The sequence below is a fragment of the Polypterus senegalus genome, chromosome 12 (genome assembly GCF_016835505.1).
Source record: "Polypterus senegalus isolate Bchr_013 chromosome 12, ASM1683550v1, whole genome shotgun sequence".
In the NCBI taxonomy this organism is placed as follows: domain Eukaryota; kingdom Metazoa; phylum Chordata; class Cladistia; order Polypteriformes; family Polypteridae; genus Polypterus; species Polypterus senegalus.
In genome coordinates, this window is record NC_053165.1 from 112,504,537 (window position 1) to 112,525,329 (window position 20,793).

At 36.4% G+C, this 20,793-nt stretch overlaps 1 protein-coding gene across 15 annotated transcripts in view; it reads left to right on the plus strand.

Annotated features, from left to right (window-relative positions):
- The window catches only part of mef2aa (myocyte enhancer factor 2aa), a 534,066-nt gene that overhangs the window by 448,778 nt on the left and 64,495 nt on the right, over window positions 1-20,793 (plus strand). For 7 of the 15 annotated variants that reach the window (XM_039773273.1, XM_039773284.1, XM_039773276.1 and 4 more), the window contains 3 exons: window positions 2,639-2,770; window positions 2,841-2,975; window positions 7,792-8,020. In XM_039773273.1, coding sequence (XP_039629207.1) covers window positions 2,639-2,770; window positions 2,841-2,975; window positions 7,792-8,020 — 496 coding nt within the window. The remainder of the gene's footprint in view (window positions 1-2,638; window positions 2,771-2,840; window positions 2,976-7,791; window positions 8,021-20,793) is intronic. The other 8 variants (XM_039773279.1, XM_039773281.1, XM_039773283.1 and 5 more) reach the window with 2 other exon arrangements.

Below are 20,793 nucleotides of genomic sequence, written 5' to 3' on the forward strand. Positions count from 1 at the left end.
AGATGTGGGGCAACTGCCCTTAGTGGAGGAGTTCAAATTGTACCAGTCTGTGGTGGTGAAGCAATCGATTTACATCTCTCACCTCACTTATGGTCATGAGCTATGGTAATGATTGGAAGAATGAGGTTTCAAGAACAAGTGGAAGAAATAAGGTTTTTGCTGCTTGAGAAATGATAAACTCAGCAATTCACTTCAGTGTAGAGTCGCTGTTCCTCTGGATTGAGTGGAGATACTGTAGTTGAGTTGATACAGGGATGTTGTAAAGATGTCCCCCAGCATCTCTGGGCACATTCCACTGGGAAGAGACCCTGCAGCAGGCCCAGAACATGCTGGAGGGATTATATGTTTTGACTAGCTTGGCAACCCCTGGAATTGTTATAGTGATGTCTGGGCTGGCTTGCTTATCTTGCTAATGGTGCAACCCTCACCAGGAAAATTGGTGTGAGAAGATGAGAAGAACAACATGTTGATGTACTTTTTTGGAGTAGCATAGCAGTACAGTAAGTGTACTGTTGCCTATCACAATTGGACTTGGTTTGTGTGGAGTTTGCCCATTCTTTCTTTATCATGAGGTTTCTCTGAATGCATCAATTTCTTCATACATCTCAAAGAAAATCATGTTTGAGAAATATTGTTTAATAGTTTAGAAATCTGTGTATGGGTGTGTCTGTACATATACCCTACCAACCAATGTCACATACAAATTGGTTCCTGACTTGAACCTAATGAGTCTGCAATGAAGACTTTGGCTCAATGTGACCTTCATATAGAAATTGTGAGATATGAAAATAGAAGGATAGAAGCATTATTTATGTAATCATGTTTTGGTTAAGTAACTGAACTCTAACCCCCAGTGTTGCCAGTTCAGTTGCTACCACTGACCAACTGTGAGACCCAGAGCAAGTCACTTAACTTGTCTTTATTCCAGTTGTAAAAATAAATATAAGCAATTTCATTATAAATCGGTACATTGATAAAGATATGAACTAGACAGCTTAAAGATAGATAGGTGGATGGAGGAATGAATGGATATATGGTGCATTATTATTTGTTCTAAGCCTTATTAGTTATTTTCTATTATCATGAGTTACAACCATTTCTGTTTCCAGACTTGGATTGAAGCACTTCTGAGATAGCAGTGCATTAATCCACACATTTTATTTTTGAACGGTTATTTCATGTTTGTTGTAGTGCCTCCATTAATACACTGTCTATCATTAGTATGAATACAAATATAGTTTGGACCCAGTTAAAGTATATATAAAATCAAGAACATCCTTATTGTTTTCAACTAGAATTCACTGGATTGTAGCAGCTTTAAAAATGTTATATTTGGTAAAGCCCCTTAGGCTAACAATCATTACATTTGTTATCTGTTCATCTTAATGGGACAGTGTTAAAGACTTTTAAAGTGGTAATATGCAAACACTTTTCTACCAAATATGGTTATTCAGACTTTAACCATTCCCTGTACCCAGTGAGGGGGATGTGCCTTGACTAAATGATGGAGAAAGCATTTAGTTTAGATGCAGTATATGAAAGCAATGGGGTGTTTGTAAAAAGACAGAAAGAAGGGCAATATTCCAAACATTGAAAGGAGAAATGAGGTAATGTTAATGTACAAATCATACAGGTGATGCCATCTGCAGTTTAGTATGAATTCTTCAAAAATACCATTGAGCACAGCTGGAAAATGATTCAAAGCAGATTCTTCACGAATGGAGGAAAGTTCCTTTTCTCACAAAGAACTATTAGCAGCTGGAATCTAGCATTGTGCAGGCTAACACAAAGAGTCTTTGAATCTCACTACAATTTGACAAAAGAAAATCAATTAAAATCTATGAATTTTACGAATCAAAGAGGTCACCATTGACCAAACCTTCTTCAGTCTTGAAATTAAGCAATAGAATAATTCTAAAAAATACATTAGAAAAACATAATGAACAAGGGAAAGATTATAGTATTGAGATAAAATAATGCATGAGATTTTTCATAGAATGGAGATCATGATGCTATTGTTTAAGAGAACTGGCAGAGTATAACAAGTTGTTGCTTCCTAAACACTCACAACATGAAGAAATTATGGTTTTAACAGCAAGGAGAACCCATTTGTGCACAATTACAGTGCGTATGGTTCACCACTTCCCTCACCTTGCTGCTTGGTTACAAGGGCAAAGAGGACAGACACTCTGTAACTGTATGCATGTAGTTCTATATATCACATCACAAGGAAAATTAAAATAATTTAATTTAGCTCAGTTTTTGGGTGAGGTGAAGGCTTTTTTAAAATCAATAGCTGCAAGTTAGGATAGGATGCAAGTTATACAAGGAAGCAAGTTTATATGTATATGCAAGTGTTTATATATAAATGCAAAAGTGCATACTGTATATAGGCAATTAGGATTTATTGTATAGTTTAAGCTTAATAGATACTGTATTTTAAAAACTAATCAGCTAAAGAGTTTTCATCAAACATGCTTTTTCTTTTGCATTTCCTCCAGGTCTGGGGTTAATTCTACTATTTGTCTTGTGGGGTCTGGTTCAAGTTCTGTATTATTCTAAATGTAATATAAAGCAGTCCATGACGAAGGATTTTTTGTCAACATGTGTATGTGTGAATTTTTCAATTGTATTTCAGAAATTAAGAAACAAAGGCCTTAGTGACCGTACCAGTCCTGACCCTGAAGATTGTTTCAGCCACAGTCCTGTCATGGACGACCAATACAGCAAACTTAACAAAGAGAGTGATTTAATTTACAAGCAATGTGGTGTAAGTACATTTTCCCTTCTCCCTTGCCTTTTTATGTTGATTCCTTTTTTTATGTTGATGTTTACCGCAGGCACTAAACAAGAAAGAGCACAGAGGCTGTGAAAGCCCGGACCCTGATGCTTCTTATGTCCTCACACCACATACAGAAGAAAAATATAAAAAAATTAATGAGGAGTTTGATAATATGATGAGAAATCATAAAATCGTAAGTAATTGCAAAAGCCATATTTTTGTTTGGGTTTGTAGAAAAGGTGTGTGTGTACAAATGCACACAAAATAACTAAATTAACTATTAACTTTTAACACGGCTGTCTACTTTTACTCACCACTTTTGTCTGCTTCATTCTGTCATTTTTCTTCAAATGCCAGATGAGGCCAGTTTCATTAGCTCTTAATTCCTTCTCTTGATTATTCTTCCATGCTTTTGAGTTTTCTAACTGTTTCGCCAGATGCTAAATACTTTTCATAACAACAGCAGAACAAAGTACATGAATGGCTTTCAGATATTTTTAGATACCTCCTCCACTTCAAATGATATGCCAGTCTAGATCATACTTGGCAGGACTATGGCCTCACATAAAAAATGTACCTCAAACTCATTAATGGAAGCATTTTCTCTCAATGCAGTATCCCCGGTTGATTAATTTCTGATTTCAAGAGCTTTCCAATCTCTGTCTTTTCATTTTCTAAAACATTATTCCATTTTATAGTTGTACAAACAATGCTCATTCCTACTGTATCAATTTGGAGATTTGAATTAAATTAAGGATGTGTGAAGGAGGCAGAGTGTCTTTAAACAGATGTGAGCATGGAGAGAATGTATAAACTCTAAACTGACCATGACTTGGCCTGAAGTCAATGAAGCAGTGGCATAGCAGTTCTAACACTGTACTTCTATGCTGTGCTGACTAATTTTTATAATACATCCTAAAAAAGCCTGTGAGGGCAAATTCATGTCAGAATGGATTCAGATACCTTTACCTCATATTGGCACAGTCTGAGAATGAAATTTGCAATATATGTAAAATCAGCGCTATATTCTGAGGTTCAACCAAATGTGTTCATACACTAAATAAATCAGCTGCCTTGTGAGAATGAAGAAAATTTTGATAATGACCATCTTCACAAGCAGAAGTATCTGACAAGCTATACTCATTTCCAGAATCTTAATTTTAGTCCTTTATTTTTTCTTGTTTTTTATTTATTTTTTTTTTATTTCAGCATTCGCATACTGACGTATGATCCCATCATCATGACTGCTCCCATATTAATTTTGACAATACATTTTGATTTAGTTTTAGTCTTAGTCTTCTGAATAAACTGTTTATTCATTTAATTATTCTTTGTTGTAGTCTATAGTTGACAAAAAGTAAATACATTTTTGTCGAGAGAAAGTAAATTGGTTTTAGTCGGCTAAAAGTAAAAGTAAATTAGTCAAACACTCAAAATCAGATGGATATCTTATTTCACATATGAATATGCACAGAATATATTGTACCTCTAAACTATTATACTAACATGCACACTAATGAGCCAAATCACATGTAGCGATTATTGAAAATAAAATGAAGAGGAGGAGTAGAAAGGATTTACTCCAGAAGATCTTGATCAGATAATGGCAGCTCTGGTCTGCCATCACAGTTGTCTGGCCCTCAACATAAATTAGTTATGTTGTTATAAAATTTACCAAAAAAATGTCTATGACAAGTGCTTTTTTACTAAGTTCTTCACATTTTAGAGGTTATGCTCATAAACATTTGTTTGCCTTACCAGGCGAATAAAACGAATTTAGTGTTTGCATGTTTGTATTCAGCAGTGAAACAATGCTGCTTTGCCAGCATTAAGATGCGCTTCAAGGACTAAAATACTAAATACATTTTATGTTAGTATTAACAAATGGAGCAGCTCATTTCATCAGTGATGGTGACAAGATAAATAGCCACTTCGTCTGAAACTTGCCTCAGTTTTTAATTGCTACGATTGTTGTTGTCACTGCCACTGTGCCTGTATGTGTAAGTGGATGTGTGCGAGGTGGTTTCACCAGCAATCCTGAACTATATCCACCAGTTACAAAATTAGACTAACGCATAAATATGGTCATTACAGTCAAAAAATGAATGTGAATCTTCTGTTCCTTTATCAGGACTGTGTAGGACAATGTATTAAAAATGATTAAGCCCCCAATCATTCATGTGCTTTTACAAGTATGTGTCACTAAAAGCTAAACAGTAACAAGTCACATCTGAGGTTGAGAGCATCTGAGTCCTGTTTCTGAAGTAACTTGTAAAGGGATAAAACTGGCAATAACAAAAGCCTGTGTGTGTCTGCACGTTGGCTTTTTTTCATTAATAAGCATGTTTTCCCCAATCGCACGGTGAAATTCTCAAACAGACAGCATTGCCAGACATGACTTCTGATGTTTTTGTTTTCATTGTGTTGATGTGGTGTTATATAATCATCATCGTTTGGCCTTTTTCATAAGTAGTTTTTACTTGTATTATTCTCACATATTACTGTGCCATCCCAAAGTTATTTATATATTTGCAATAACGCAAAAGTGCAGTACCAACCTTACTATTGATGTCCCTATCAGCAGCACATGTGAAATAACTGATGCACGTGACACTTTAGTATTAGCAGGGTGAACTTTAGCCAGAGGTAACGGTATTGACATCGGTCAAGTCGCCACATTTATAATCGCTACCTACATTGTCAAGAATTTCTGGATGGAGTTCACCTAGACCCCACTTCTGGTTTGTGGTGTTCTTTCCTGTGAGTTCATTATGCATGGCTTAGACTGGATTTTATTTTTGTCAGAGTTGTAATTAAAGTTGGTCCACATGTCTGAATGCTTTTTCTGTCTCAATCACATTGGCTGACATAGCAGAGAGAAGTGGAGTAGGATTCTGGCTGATGTGATGCTTTCCTGAAAGCGCCTAAACTAGTGTTAGTCAATTACAAGCATGCATACAAGTTTTTAAAATTGTAACACTGTATTTATGCTTGTTATTTCTTGGCAGACCACGTCAGGTGTAATAGAGATGTGCAAAGAGCTTCACGTCGCTCATTGTTCAGTTGTCTGTAACATTTTTGTTTTGTTTAGTTTTCATCAACTATGATTTTAAAACCATTCATTTTAGTTTTCGTCTTTGTAGGGGCATTTTTAGTTTTTATTCTGTTTTTTGTCACAGAAAAAATGTTGATGAGTATTTTGTGTCTTAGTTTTTATCAACAAAATTGAGACTGCTTCCATATTACCAACTTTTTTTTTCTGACAGAACGCAGTACCAGTACCATTTTTGTTGTTTTTGCACAATAGTAATAATAAATAAAATTATTCATAAATAAGCTATATGATGAAATTTTTCCGTGAGTTAAATTGTTACATTGTCATTTCTGATTTCTTTTGTTAAAGTTGGCACTTTTATTCAGTTCTGTTTTCAAAATATCTTCCATCGTCAATATAGATCAGGGGTTGGCAAACTGTGCCCCGCCTACAGGCTACTCGTAGAAATATCACATATTCTGGCCCTCGTGAGTTTCTCTGAGTAAGAGGCTGCAATAGTTGGCAGGTGTAAGCATTGCAGCCGACAAGTTTGCGGTCCTGCATACATATATTCTGAGCCCTCAGCACTTCAACAACCGATACTGTTTAAAAAAAAATGCTCCCATTCTGGTTGCTGCCCTCTTTTTATTCCCAATCCTCTCACTTTAGCATCCCAATCACTGCTTTACATCAAGCATGGGCAGAGTGAAACTTTTGGAGCTCTGAGCAGCCCCTACTTGCATACATGTTTCCAACTACACACAAGGCACCCTGCTTTGTGGAGGTAGTTGGTTATAATATTTACAATCTCTGCAGACAGAAACATGTCTCATGAGTAGTTTTTAAGTGCAAAGTAATCTACCGATTTTCTGAGATGAATAAAGAGTTATTTTGTGCCGGTGAGCCACAAAAGAAAATGGGAAGATGCAGAACCATCATCTGCTTCTACAAAAAATCAAGAAAGTGAAACCAACATTGCCAGTACTGATAGTGTAGATAAGGTGGAACACAGTTCTGGTAATGATGGGCCTGATTACTGGACAGCCTCTCAGAAAAATTATTTCTTCCAGATAAATGAGTGGCTTTACACAAAGGATAAAATGTTAGGTTGACACACACCTTAAACACCATTGCAATATCATCAAGAGAATGTGAAAGAGGATTTTCTCAGGTGAATCTGATGGTCACCCCAAGGAGATCATCTCTGTTAATACATACAACCTCTGCACTGATGTTCCTGAAAATTGTGGGACCTCCACTTCTTAAGTCCAACCCATATAGATATCTGGACCTATGACTGGTGCCAGGACTTCACTGTGCAGTTGATACTATGAGCAAGCAGTGATCAAGAGAAACAGAAGGAGCATCAGAAGATATGTCGAAATTTTGGAAGTTCCTGTAAAGTGCAGTTCATGAGAGTACTCCCACCTTATTTCTTAGGAAAAAAGCACTGCATATTGCTGATATTCTACTCATTTACCTTGAACATTGCCCTTTGTGTCTAAAATAAAGTGCTCTTTATCTAGCCTTAGTTCCACCTGTTATTTAGAGTTGTTTAATGTTTTTGTTTTAAAGAGCTATTTCTGTTCTAAAATGCAGTGAAATGGTAATATTCATTTTGAAATGTTTCTGTTATACATACTGATCAACTCCTTGCCTTATGAAGTAACCCATTCATTTTAAATAAACTTTTGTATTTTATGTCCCTGATTTGTGTTGATGATTTTTTGTTTACTTAAAAATGTGTATGTTATCTTTCTGATTTCTGGTTGCATTCCAAAACAGTCTTAATTCTTTCAGAATCATGTGATTTAAATGCATTTAGTCATTTTAGTCATATCTATTGCTTATTGTATATATATTATAGATTATAAAGTGCCAATGTCATTCTTTAAGTCAATGAATAATGTATTTTTTGATGTTGTATGTTCCTCGGTCCAGTAGTTTATTGTCTATTTACTGTTTTCTTTTGCAGCCAACTGCTTTGCCACCACAGAATTTCTCTATGCATGTTGCTGTGCCTGTGACAAATCCAAACTCACATCCCTACAGCAATCCAGGAAGCTCCCTAGCTTCCACAGCACTGGCAGCTGCCTCAGTATCACTGACAGACAGTGGGATGCTGTCACCTCCTCAAGGATCTCTACACAGAAATGTGGTGTCGCCAGGAGCACCTCAAAGACCCCCCAGCACAGGAAGTGCAGGTCAGTGTAAATAAAATGTCACTGAAAAGAGCACACTTGCAATTAGAAGGCCAATAACAAAAAAAGGCCTTGTACTTTAATGGCAAATGGTGGCCATTGAAAAGAGAACTGAGGCAAAAGACTTCCTTTTTTAATTGGATGTTAAAGTTTCTTAAATTGAACCCATGTGGCAAGTTCATTTTCAGAGTTTTTTTGCCCTCCACTACAAACTATGGAATTCAAAGTTGCCTTACTTTGTATAGTATTGCTGAATGTGGGAGCATGAATTACTGATGTTTTAGAACATTAAAGATACAGCACAGCTATTTAGAAATGTTTATTGTAGTTAGGAGAAAAGAATTAAGAAATGGTAATAATGGTAATAATAATTGTATACATTTTAGAAACTGTATAGCTGGTTTCATTAAATATTTATTTCATTCCTTTCAAACCAAATAATAATCACATTTCTTGACTCTTAAAGTTCAATTACCTGACATAGACATTAACAAAAATGTAGTATGTAAAAATATATTTTGAATATCATAACATTCTCAAGCTGTCGTATTTCAGTTCAGAATTCTGGAGGCTGTATTGTATCCTGGCAGCATTCGATTCGGCAACATTCCTGGCAACATTTGAAGAACCAACTGTGGACAGGGCACCAGATTACAGGGCTCACTTGCACACCCACAAGACTAGTTTAGAGTTGCCAGTAAACTAATGGGTGTATCTTAAAGGATGACAGACATGGGAAAAACACTGAAAACTCCATGCAGACAATGTCCAGACATAGGATTGAAACCCAGAACCTAGAGGCAGCAGTGCTTATGATTATTACAGTTTAAAATAATATCCATAATAATACCATATTCATTAATTAGCACATTAATCTGTTGAAACAAAAACAAAAAATAAGTTGGAAGGAGCTTTCAGAGATGGACAGGACATTAAGAAAAAACAATAACATTTTATTATTTTTACAGTATATAGAAAACAACAAGATTACAAGATGTTGAATTAAAAAGACAAATGTTCAGCATTATTAACTATACAGACTGGTTTGTAAACAAATTTAGTCTATCTACCTCAGAATCATCTTTTTGTGTTACCAAGTCAAACATAGTTTAACTTGCTGTGTACATGAAGTATGCCCTTCCTAGTGAGATTGTTGTCTCATGTTCAAAGTACAGTGAACTTCTTACTTTCTCACCACTCTTTGGTGCCATGATTATAAAAACCTTACCCTGAAATATTTGCCTTTCTTGTCTAAAATACCTTACCTTCTGTGTGTTACCTGAAAAATCACAGGACACAGTTTACAGCACTATCTACCATTAGGAGACAGATTAAGTTAGCAGATATAGAAAATGATTATAAACTGAACAGTAATAAAAGTACATGGTAAGCTCATTCAATCAAGCCTAATAAATTGTTGAAAGGAGTTGTTGTAACTGTCCAGGTTTGTCTGGTATGTATAAAATGTGAATGTATATATCTTTTTCAGTTTATTTTTAAAATATTTAAAGTAATATTTATTTATTTAAAGTATAAATTAATTTGAATTCTGCTGAAAGTTTTACCAAGTACCATCAAGCACTCCCTTTCTCACCCCTCCCTCAGTCTCCCTCCGTCGCTCTGCTCATGCTCTCCATTTCTCTCTCTGTCTGTCCCCTCGTTACACAAGTACAATTATTAACCTCACAGTGCCCACTGTCATCCCACAATGGCACATGTAGTTCTTATGTTAAAACAAGTGCATTTCACCCTTTCCTCTATAAGGGCTTGCATGAAAATTTATCTTTTGTATACCACCTTGATGTTACCCTTTCTCCAGTGACAATTTTACAACAGCATGAATTAAATCATCTGTGAAGCTGATAATATACATATTTACTATAAATTATACGTAGAAAAATGCAAATTCAGGTGTAAACATCAAAAAGAGCTGAGAACCAATTCAAGTGGTTTGGGCATACAAAAAAAAAAATCACAGAATGCATTTTGGCTGTCTAAAGAAAAATGGTACTTTATCCAAAATGTTGAAATCAGTTAAAGAGTAAATAGAATTATCCTTGTACTTCAGTTTCCTATTCCTCTCATCCTCAGTCTTGCCCTCCAGTGCAAATCTCAAAGTTGATGGAATGAGGATTGGCGTCTCATCTGAAAGTCTTGTAGAACTTCATTTCCACTTTTGAATCATGAGTCTATGATTCTTCTGTTTTTCTTTTTTTTTTTTTGTTTTGGGCATCTTGCAAAATGGGAAGGTCAGGCTAATTCTATGGAATGTCCTCATTGACAATTATAATGCAGAAATGACTGTAACAAATTTTTACAGCAGTTTTTCAGTTAGTGTGACTTTGCATGGTGTGAGATAACCAGACTTTTGCATACTTACCACATGTCAAATATGTATTATTTACCAGCGATTTTTGAGCAACAACTGACTCTTAAGGGATCAGATTCCCACTGCTATGCAGCAGCAAAGAAAATACTACTTACTCTGTTATACCACCGTCCCTCTGCAAAACCACTTAACTTAAATAAAATGTGTATGTGAATAAAATGAGAAACATGATATTGCTACAAAAATGTCAGGTTGCAACAATATACAAGAATTTACAGGGATGAAGATAAATATAATGTGTTTTTTATTTTGCTTTATTTTTTTTTTAACTAACTTGTTTATTTTTTACGGAAGCGTATTACTGCCACGACATAATAAAAAAAATATGCTCACTATCACGTTATAACGTGAAAATATTACATTATAACGTGAAAACATCACGTTAAAACGAGAAATCGTATCATGTGATAACGTGAAAATATAAGATTATAACGTGAAAACATCACGTTAAAACGACAAATAGTATCACGCTAAAACGTAAAATCGCTGTTTGTTGAATAAGCATGAAGCCATATCATGAGCCTTGAAAAACCATCAATCGCTCCATTTATACATATTCCAAACGGCTTTAGTTTGTCATAAGAGTCAACATGCCACATAAAATTAGGTCCAGGATTAATGTACACGCGTCGCATCAGTCGATTCCTCCGTCTTTGCTCAACACCACGGGGGTCTAGAAACTTTATTAAATGCCTCACCGTGGTTTGGGTCACAACATGCCCAGCTTGAATGCAGCTGAGATGGTGTAGCTTGTATCCATGGAGCCTTCCGTGCCCTTCCAGCTGGTCAATGAGAAATGATGCTACCTCCAAAATGTCGGACTGATTCTTTCTTCTGTAAAGCCCCATGTCTTTTAAAATTCTTCTCAGTGTACGCATACTTATTACAAAACCATCCACCTTAGTCAGCAGGAGCAGAATCTCTCCATGTCTGACCCCAAGCATAAAGTAGAATTTGATCAAGTCATGTAAATGAGCCGTTTCATTTGCAGACGTGCACTCCTCACTGGATAACCAAAAAAGTTTCACGTTATAACATGAAACTTTATCACGTATCGTGAAATAGTATCACGCTTTTAACGTGATACTATTTGTCGCTTTAACGTGATGTTTTCACGCTATAATCTTATATTTTCACGTTATCACATGATACGATTTCTCGTTTTAACGTGATGTTTTCACGTTATAATGTAATATTTTCACGTTATAACGTGATAGTGAGCATATTTTTTTTATTATGTCGTGGCAGTAATACGCTTCCGTACTTTTTTAACTACATCACTATTGACCAGATACTTAAACAAAGTGATATCATATTTACATAGTTAGGCTGTTAAAGATTAACTATATTCTTACTGTTAAAATACAACAAGATAAAAAGTACAAAAACAGTATTTTTTCCACAAATTGCCTTTGCACCAGTCAAAGATTCTTGTAATATTTTAAGTTTTATATCAGTTTAAGACTTCTGTTTGATTATTTGTAAGTATAATTTATGCTTATTTCAGTATGTTCACACACAGTGACTGGTGCATGGAAGCCATAAAGATTGTTGATGTTTTTTGTTTGCTACTGATTATGTTCTCCATATTGTTAGGATTGATTGTAGATTAGATGGTCAAATAATTGTTGGAAAAAATTCAGTCACTTGAATGGCAAATGGCTAGAATGAGATTTAGTCAATGTCTCAAGTAAAAACCTTTTCTCTTCTTGAAGACCACAAGTTGAAGCAATGTAATGTAAAGCACAGGGCCAATTTAGCATAGCCAGTTCACCTAACCTACATGTCTTTGGGCAGTAAGAGGAAATCTATGGCAACAGGATGTGACCCGGCAATACTGCCACTCTGCCACTGAATCACTGTGTTGCCCTCTACAGAAGTTGTGCTTTTTTTATGATCTTTTTTTTTTAATTTTAAGAAATCCTTTACAGAAAATGCAATGTATATGTAAGTTATTTAAGCACAAAATAACATCACATCTTTACTTCTTCGGAGGCAGTTTTATGAATTTTAAATACACATTGTACTTACTTTATATTGATCCTGATAGAAATTCAAAGATTTCATTTATCTAATCACTTTTTTCTTGTCATTTCTCAGTGAGCTTTTGTCATGACATAACATTTTCCTTCCAGTGTGAAAAGTGTCACTTTTTTCATTTTTATTTTCCTTTTTAAAAGTGTTATCTAACCATTCCACATTTGCGGCACTTTGACGTTTGCTAAAAACTGGTGTGAATTTCTGCATGACAGTTGACGATGCCTGAACCTCAAATGATGAGTGAGGAAGAAGCAAAATAGAAAGAAACAATCTAATTAAAGGAGGCCATGTTGATGTTTCATTTAGATTATCTTGAATGTTGATGCATTTGCACATCCTATAGAACTGAGTACTCAGTTCTGCTGCTGGAAATTTAAGCTGAATATAGTTCTCATTCCAGCTAATTCCTGTTTTTTATGTAGGCTTATCTTTGATTTAACCGTAGTTATGTTATTGTTTATAACTTAATTGTGCCATCCAAAATATTCCCAGAAGTATTTATTCACTTCACATAATCTTAATTCATGTGATTGTTTTCTAATTTTGTTTGTATGTGGTTTTCCCTTTTTGCTTTTTCAGAGACTTTGTGGTTATTTAAGCAATTGCTTGCCAGTGACCACATATTTTGTAAAGACATCACTACTTTGTATTTATTATCATTTCAGCCTTACTAATTGTCACTATTTGGTTGCAGTTAATGATTACTCATAATTTTTCTAGTTACATTTCTTGTTAGATTGGCTGGGCTAATCCCCTACCCCACATATCCCAACCCTGATTCTGCTGTCAAAAAATGGTGCAGTGTGGTTTTGTTTTTGGTTTTTCGTTTTTGGTAAAGGTTTCTTTTTTCATTTTAATCATTGCATTAATGGAAATGAATTGAGACAAATAAGAAACAGCAGAGAGAGAACTAAACTGATAATAAATACTAAAGTGGAGCTGCTATTTGTGTTACTTCCCCTTATATAATTAATAGCAAACAATTTACTTCATACATATTATATTATAAAATTGAAATAAAGCTTGATGTAAATTTTTATATTGACACAATAAACACGTGAATGTATAAAGTGGTCATAGAACATATTGGGTATCATCAAGAGGGCTCACCAATGCTTTTACTTTCTTAGAACTCTGAGGAAACCCCAGATGTCTCCATCAGTGCTCATCAGCTTTTTATAGGTACACATTAGTGCATACTCACTGCTTGCATAGCATCCTGAAAATGGTATCTGCTCAGCTTCAAGACCACTAATCGCTATGAGGTGATGAAGTTGGCTCACAATATTATTTGAACGCATGTTCAGAATATATTTAACACCCGCTATCTTAGAACATCAAACTGTATTACTAAAAGAGATTAGCTGGCCTGCACAATCATTTTTTCCCTTTTCCTTTCTGGCAAATCGTATGGGACAATTAGTAGTCACACTACAGGATTTTGAAGCAGTTTTAAATCCTCAGCAGGGATGACTGTTTGTTTATTTTATTGACAACTGCCCGAACATACTTAGGTGGTGTATTTTTTTGTTAATTATATAGTCAGGTCTATGAGTATTTGACAGTGACACAATTTTCATAATTTTGGCTCTGTATGCCACCACAGTGGATTTGAAACAAAGCAATCAAGACTTGATTGAAGTGTAGACTTTCAGCTTTCATTTAAAGGGTTTAACAAAAATATTGTATGAGCTGTTTAGAAAAGACATTTTTAACAAGGTCCCCCTATTTTCATGGACTCAAAATTATTTAGAAAAACTAACAATCATAAATATAATGATCACTTTCAATATTTGATTGACAATCCTTTACAGTCAATGACTGCCTGAAGTCTAGAACCCAGGCCATCTCCAAGTGCTGCATTTCCACCCTACTGATGCTTTGGCAGGCCTTTACTGCAGCTGTCTTCAGGTACTGCATGTTCGTTGGACTTTCTGCCATCAGTTTTGTCTTAAGCAAGTGTAATGCATGTCCAGTTGGGTTGAAGTCAATTGACTGACTTAGCCATTGAACAATATTCCACTTCTTTGCGTCGTCTTTTGCTTTTTGGTTTGCTTTTGCAGTATGATTTGGCTTATTGTCCATTTGTACTGTGAAGCATCATCCTATTGTTTCGCTGCATTTGACTGATTCTGAGCAGATAGTATGTACACTGTACACTTCAGAATTCTTCCTGCTACTTCTGCCATCAGTCATGTCATTAATAAACACCAGTGACTGACTTCTACTACTACTACTACTACTACTACTACTACTCCTCTTCTCTATCCAACATCGTGGTATATATTGTTCTTAGTTTCCTTTGTCCAAAGAAAATTGTTCCAGAACTGGAAAGGCTTTTAAAAAAATGTTTTCTGGCAAGGTCTAATCTGTTCTTCCTAAGCTTGAGGTTTACTAGTTGTTTGCACTTTCTGGTAAACCCTCTGTTTCATGAAGTCTTCTCTTGATTGTAGACTTTGGCAATGATAGGTCTACCTGGTTTGGCTAAATGTTGTGAAGGAGTTCTTCTTCACCAAGGACAGAAATTTGTAGTCATCCAGCGTTTTTCCAGACCATCAGTGTGTTCCTTCTTTGTAAGGATATATAAATGGTTGATTTGACAACTCCAGGGGCCTCCTGTATAACGTCATGCGTAGAACTCACACTATAACATGGCGTAAGCACAAAAGCGGGAATGTGCGTACGCACAGAAAAATCCAGCTGCAGGAATCTGCGCGTACACAAGGTTCTATGTTCTTCCGCTACATAAATCCCGATCATGTGCACGCACCTGCTGTCCCGCCCCAACTCCTCCCAGAATTACGCCTCTTTGAATATGTAAATCAATATAAATAGCGTTCTGTGAAAAGACAATGGCAAAACCACAAGAAAAATAGAACAATTTCAGAAAATACCAAGTGGAGGCAAAGGAAAAACGTACTATTTGTTGGTTTAAACAGTGGTATAAACAAAAAAAGGAGGCTGATCGAGTGACATAGCGTGTCAGAGAAACTCGAAAGCAGATATCAAAGTCTCTGTGAAAAGGCGAGTCGTAGCCCACCGTCTGAGTGTCATATGAACGCTTACAGAGAGAAAAAAAGGCACACAGTGGGGAAAAAGCATGAAATGTCAACTTTAATCTCGAAATTTCCACTTTAATCATGTCGTTTATTTTGTCATTAAAGTAGAACATCATAAACTTCATCTTAAAATCATTTAATTTACTAGTTTCTCAAATCCCATCATAATTAAAGTAGCATGTTAAATGTTTTGTATTGTATTTGATTTTCTATGTGCTCTTATGTGTGTGAATCACTACGTGCTTCTTAAACCGGCTTTCTCTACCTCCGACAGGACACAGAATCCATTACAGCTCTCTGAATAACTAAAATACTGAGATGTATATGTGATATCATTTTCATGATGATAGGAGTTAAAGCATGTTATTAAACATGGGAACACGGTGGCACGGTGATTGTGCATGACCTTCGATAAAATAATTTATTGCAGCAGTATGGTCTCTTTCAAATGTACCAATCTCCAATTCCTGTCCTTCTTTTTCTTTCTCCAAATACCCAATCGCCACACAGTCAGCTCTGTAATAGACGTTAAGCCATCTGTAAGTTTATAACGCTGATTCTTCAGAACTTTTAAGGAACATTGAAATATCTTCGTAAAACGTGTTTAATTATTCTATCCTTCATGCCAGTCCCAGTGAAGCATACAGTGCGAGGCAGGAACAATCCATGAACGGAGCGCCAGATCCTTGCTAACATAGCGACACCATGTCCTTTAATTATTAACAATATAGATTATTTAAATAAAGTTAAAGTTTTATCTGTATCATAAACATATTTTGCTGCATTTCATCTTAAATTGATATCATCATCATATGTAAATACACGCTTTATAAAGTGGCTCAGGTTGTGCAATATTATAATCGCAAGTTTACATTGAGGTGATTGTACTTATAAGTACAAACAGTTTTACAAGGAGCAGTTGTAGGAGTGATGGAGTACGTTTAGAGCTCTTGGGATGAAACTGTTTCTGAACAGCGAGGTCCTTACAGTAAAGGTTTTTAAGCGTTTGCCGTATGAGAAGCAGTTCAAATAGGAAGCATGGCTGAGGCAGCATGTGCTTGATGCTGTATACCGATAATTCTCTTTCCTATCAGCTGCTCCAAGTGGTGCAGTGAGAGTAATATGGAAAAAGATGATCTGCTGTGGCAATCCCTAATGGGAGCAGCTGAAAGAAGAAGAAGAAGGTGGTGCAGTGAGAGTAACAGTGCTAAAGCAGCTATGGTATTTAGAATAGTTTGACCATTTGGTGGACCATTATATTGTTACAGGTTAATTACAATCAGATGCATTAAAATAATAAACAATATGTGGTTAATTTCAGTGTATTTATAAAGCTGTGTCAGGGATGTGGATATGAAAAAAGAAAGATAAACCACTCAGGAACAGTAGCACTGCTTTGACGCTGGGTGCCACCAGTCTGCAAAACCAAGCAGAGAACTTGCGTACAACAGGGTATGAGGTACCGTGGAAATGTGAGTGGCTTTACACCAAGTTTAGATTTTATACATCTCGATTTGAACGTGGAAACATTCGTACGCACCATTTATACATGAGGCCCCTGGTGTTTCTGCTGTCTCTCTAAAGGGTTTGGACACGTAAATCACATAATAATTGCTTAATTTCAAAACTATTTTTTGAACACATAGAGCCAAAATTATGTAAATTGTGTCACTGTACAAATACTTATGAACCTGACAGTATATCCACTTTTGTCCTTAACATTTGATATTGTCTTAAGTTGTTTCGTAGCTGGATTTATAGTTCTGAGATATTTATCTAATCTCATTGTACTGTGTACACATGATAGAAAACTTAACCCTGACTTAAAACTGTGGAGTAATGTGCAATAATTTAACTGAAATGCAGTCCAGTTGAAAGCAAGAATTTGTTGTTCGTATATTTTTGAAAATGTTTAACCACATCATCTCTTCTGGGCCAAGAATGATCACCCATGTGTTATGAACTGAAAAAGTACACATTTGTGGTAACAGTAACTGAAAAAACCTGTACATGGTGCAAACCCTAGCACAGAAAAAATCTGACACCAGGAAAGCTCATAGCCTGGCATGGTATTTTTTTTTTTTTTCTTCTTTCTTCAAGGCCAGAGAGTGAATAATTTTGTTCAGGTAACATCAAAACACCACTTAATAGCACCAGAGACCCAACAATAATAACAATAAGAAAAAACAATGCAGGAAAAATTACATCTGCAAAGCAGTGAACATGCTACTTAAATCTTTACAAAATCTTATATAGAATGTGCCAGTCAGTGGGGTGGGGGTCATTTGATAGATGATCTTTTGTAGTTTTCAGTTGCCAACATGCCTTGGTCCGATTCACACTGTGCTTTAGTTTTTAAAGCATTCTTCAAAAACAACAAATCCATCATCACTATGCAATGCGCCTTCTGAACACACTTCAGCATTCCTCCTAACGGTGACATCCCAAATTGGAAAACAGTGCTTCTTTGGGTGGCTACATTTAGATAGACAGGTACAACATTGAACGGAAAGGCCGTCCTCGGACTGTATGAGCACTTCCAACACAATGGTAGTGGAGGAACTCACTGAGAGAGACTGGGAGAGCCGTAGAGAGTTGTGTGCAAACATTCTGCAAACCGTTCATTGAGATGCCATCTTCAGGTGCAGCGATGAGGCACATTTCCATTTGAATTTTTGCTTAGATGAGCAAGACTTTCACTATTGGGCTTAAACGAACCCTTGTGAAATGGATGAGGTGGACGCTTGGTTTCAACAGGATGGAGCAACAGCTCATGCGGCATGGAGATGTTTCAGGGGAAACTGATCTCCATTAGTGGTTATGTCGGGTAGCCGTTATGTTTGCTTGATCTCACTCCTTGTGATTTCTTCTTTTGGGGCTATCTCAGGTCGAAGGTATACACACACCTACCTCAAAACCTTGAAGTCCTCAAGGACGCTATTCACTACAAAATTGCTGCTATTCACCTTCAAATGGCCAAATGAATCATGCAGGAGTTCAGAAATAGTCTCAAAGGGTATATTGCTAATGATGGCGACCACCTTGAAGACAACATTTTTAAAATACAGTGGAAATGTATATCCTTTCTTGTGACACAAATTTTGTAAGATAAATGCTTGAAATGTGGTACTTCTTTTTGGCTCACCCTGTATATGTAATTAATATATATAATATGTATTATAAAAAAAATCTTGCAATGAGACGTGATCTTTGGAACAGAGATCTTTTGAAGAGAGACAGAGACACTTTCACGTCATATTTCACAAGTCACAAGTCATGTTATACTTGCAACCTTTTTAAGCAAGTCCCGTGATACACTTGCAGAGCAGTTTAGAGATAATGGAAGTAGGAAAATTCGAAAATCTCAAAAAAATTAGAGCAAAGATCACATTAGCACAAACAAACGGAAAATATTACTCGGTGAAATAATGGAACAGCGAAATGAGATTGCATTGTGTTTGAGGATGTCTGGGGGACAAGAAGGTGCTGTAACAGGCTTTGAAACAATCACAGCACTGCACGAAATACAGAGCATGCAGCTGATCAAGCAAAGAGGAGGTAAAAAAAAAAAAAACAACTGTTATTTGTTTCCTATTGTGTCACCATTTAAGCGGGGTTTCGGAGGAGTGTGTTCAGCCCCTAGCACTTCACAACAGCATTGGTTTGGGTTGGGGTGGAAGGATAGATGAGTGAAGTGCAGATCACGGCAGAGGCAGCAAGCCAGCAGCTGACCGAGCAAACAAGTTGCTGTACTTGTTTTTAAGCGTTCGCAGCACCGCACAAAATTGCAGAGCACGTGGCACAGCAGGAGGAGCAAGCCAGGCAGCTGTTTAAGCAAAAATGAGGTTTAAACAAACACTGTATTTGTTTCCCATTGTATCACCATTTAAGAGGGGATTTGGAGGGGCGGCCACGTCTCCTTGGGGTGCGTTCAGCCCCCCTCTTCACAATGGCCCGTAGCGTTGGTGGAAGGGGTCGGCCAGTGAAGTGAAGCCAGGTAGCAGAATTCTGGATGAGCTGAAGATACGCAAGGAATGACTGGTTAACTCCAGTGTATAATGAGTTGCAGTAGTCAAGCCGAGAAGAGACAAATGTGTGAATTATTGTTTCAAAATCATGTACAGAAAGAAAGGACTCGGTGTTAACGAATACCCTGAGCTGATAGGAACAGGCTTTCACAATGAAGTTCATTTGTTTATAAAATTTGAGGGCATTATCAAAAACCACGCCACAGTTTTTTGCAAAGGGTTTACAGTAGGTTGTCAAGGGTATATAAAAAGGTATGAACTGTGTCTGCAAATGAAAATCCTAGTGATCCCTTAAAATTCACATTTTACATTAACATTTTTAGATGTACAGTATTAATTTTAAAAAAGGTAGTTTGAGTCTAGTATGAAAGTTGTAATCTCAAACATTACAGGTGTAATTTCCCATTTCCTAACCCCGTTTTAATTGCAAAACACAAGGAATATCCGAACAAACAGAAAAAGTCAGGTCGAGGTTACATCCTAAAACCTCCATAATTAGAATTAATAACAGTATATATGTGACTTGTGGACTGCCAAGGGCTCATAATAAGGTTGAATCCCACACTTCATAGTTTTAAGTTTCTACTAAAAAAGCACTTTAATTTACTTGCTTTTTAGCTTACGAGTGTGAGTGCTTAAATCTTTCTATTTACACTCACCTAAAGGATTATTAGGAACACCTGTTCAATTTCTCATTAATGCAATTATCTAATCAATCAATCAATCACATGGCAGTTGCTTCAGTGCATTTAGGGGTGTGGTCCTGGTCAAGACAATCTCCTGAACTCCAAACTGAATGTCAGAATGGGAAACAAAGGTGATTTAAGCAATTTTGAGTGTGGCATGGTTGTTGGTGCCAGACGGGCCGGTCTGAGTATTTCACAATCTGCTCAATTACTGGGATTTTCACGCACAGCTATTTCTAGGTTTTACAAAGAATGGTGTGAAAAGGGAAAAACATCCAGTCCTGGGGGCGAAAATGTCTTGTTGATGCTAGAGGTCAGAGGAGAATGGGCCGACTGATTCAAGCTGATAGAAGAGCAACTTTGACTGAAATAACCACTCGTTACAATCAAAGTATGCAGCAAAGCATTTGTGAAGCCACAACACGCACAACCTTGAGGCGGATGGGCTACAACAGCAGAAGACCCCACCGGGTACCACTCATCTCCACTACAAATAGGAAAAAGAGGCTACAATTTGCACAAGCTCACCAAAATTGGACAGTTGAAGACTGGAAAAATGTTGCCTGGTCTGATG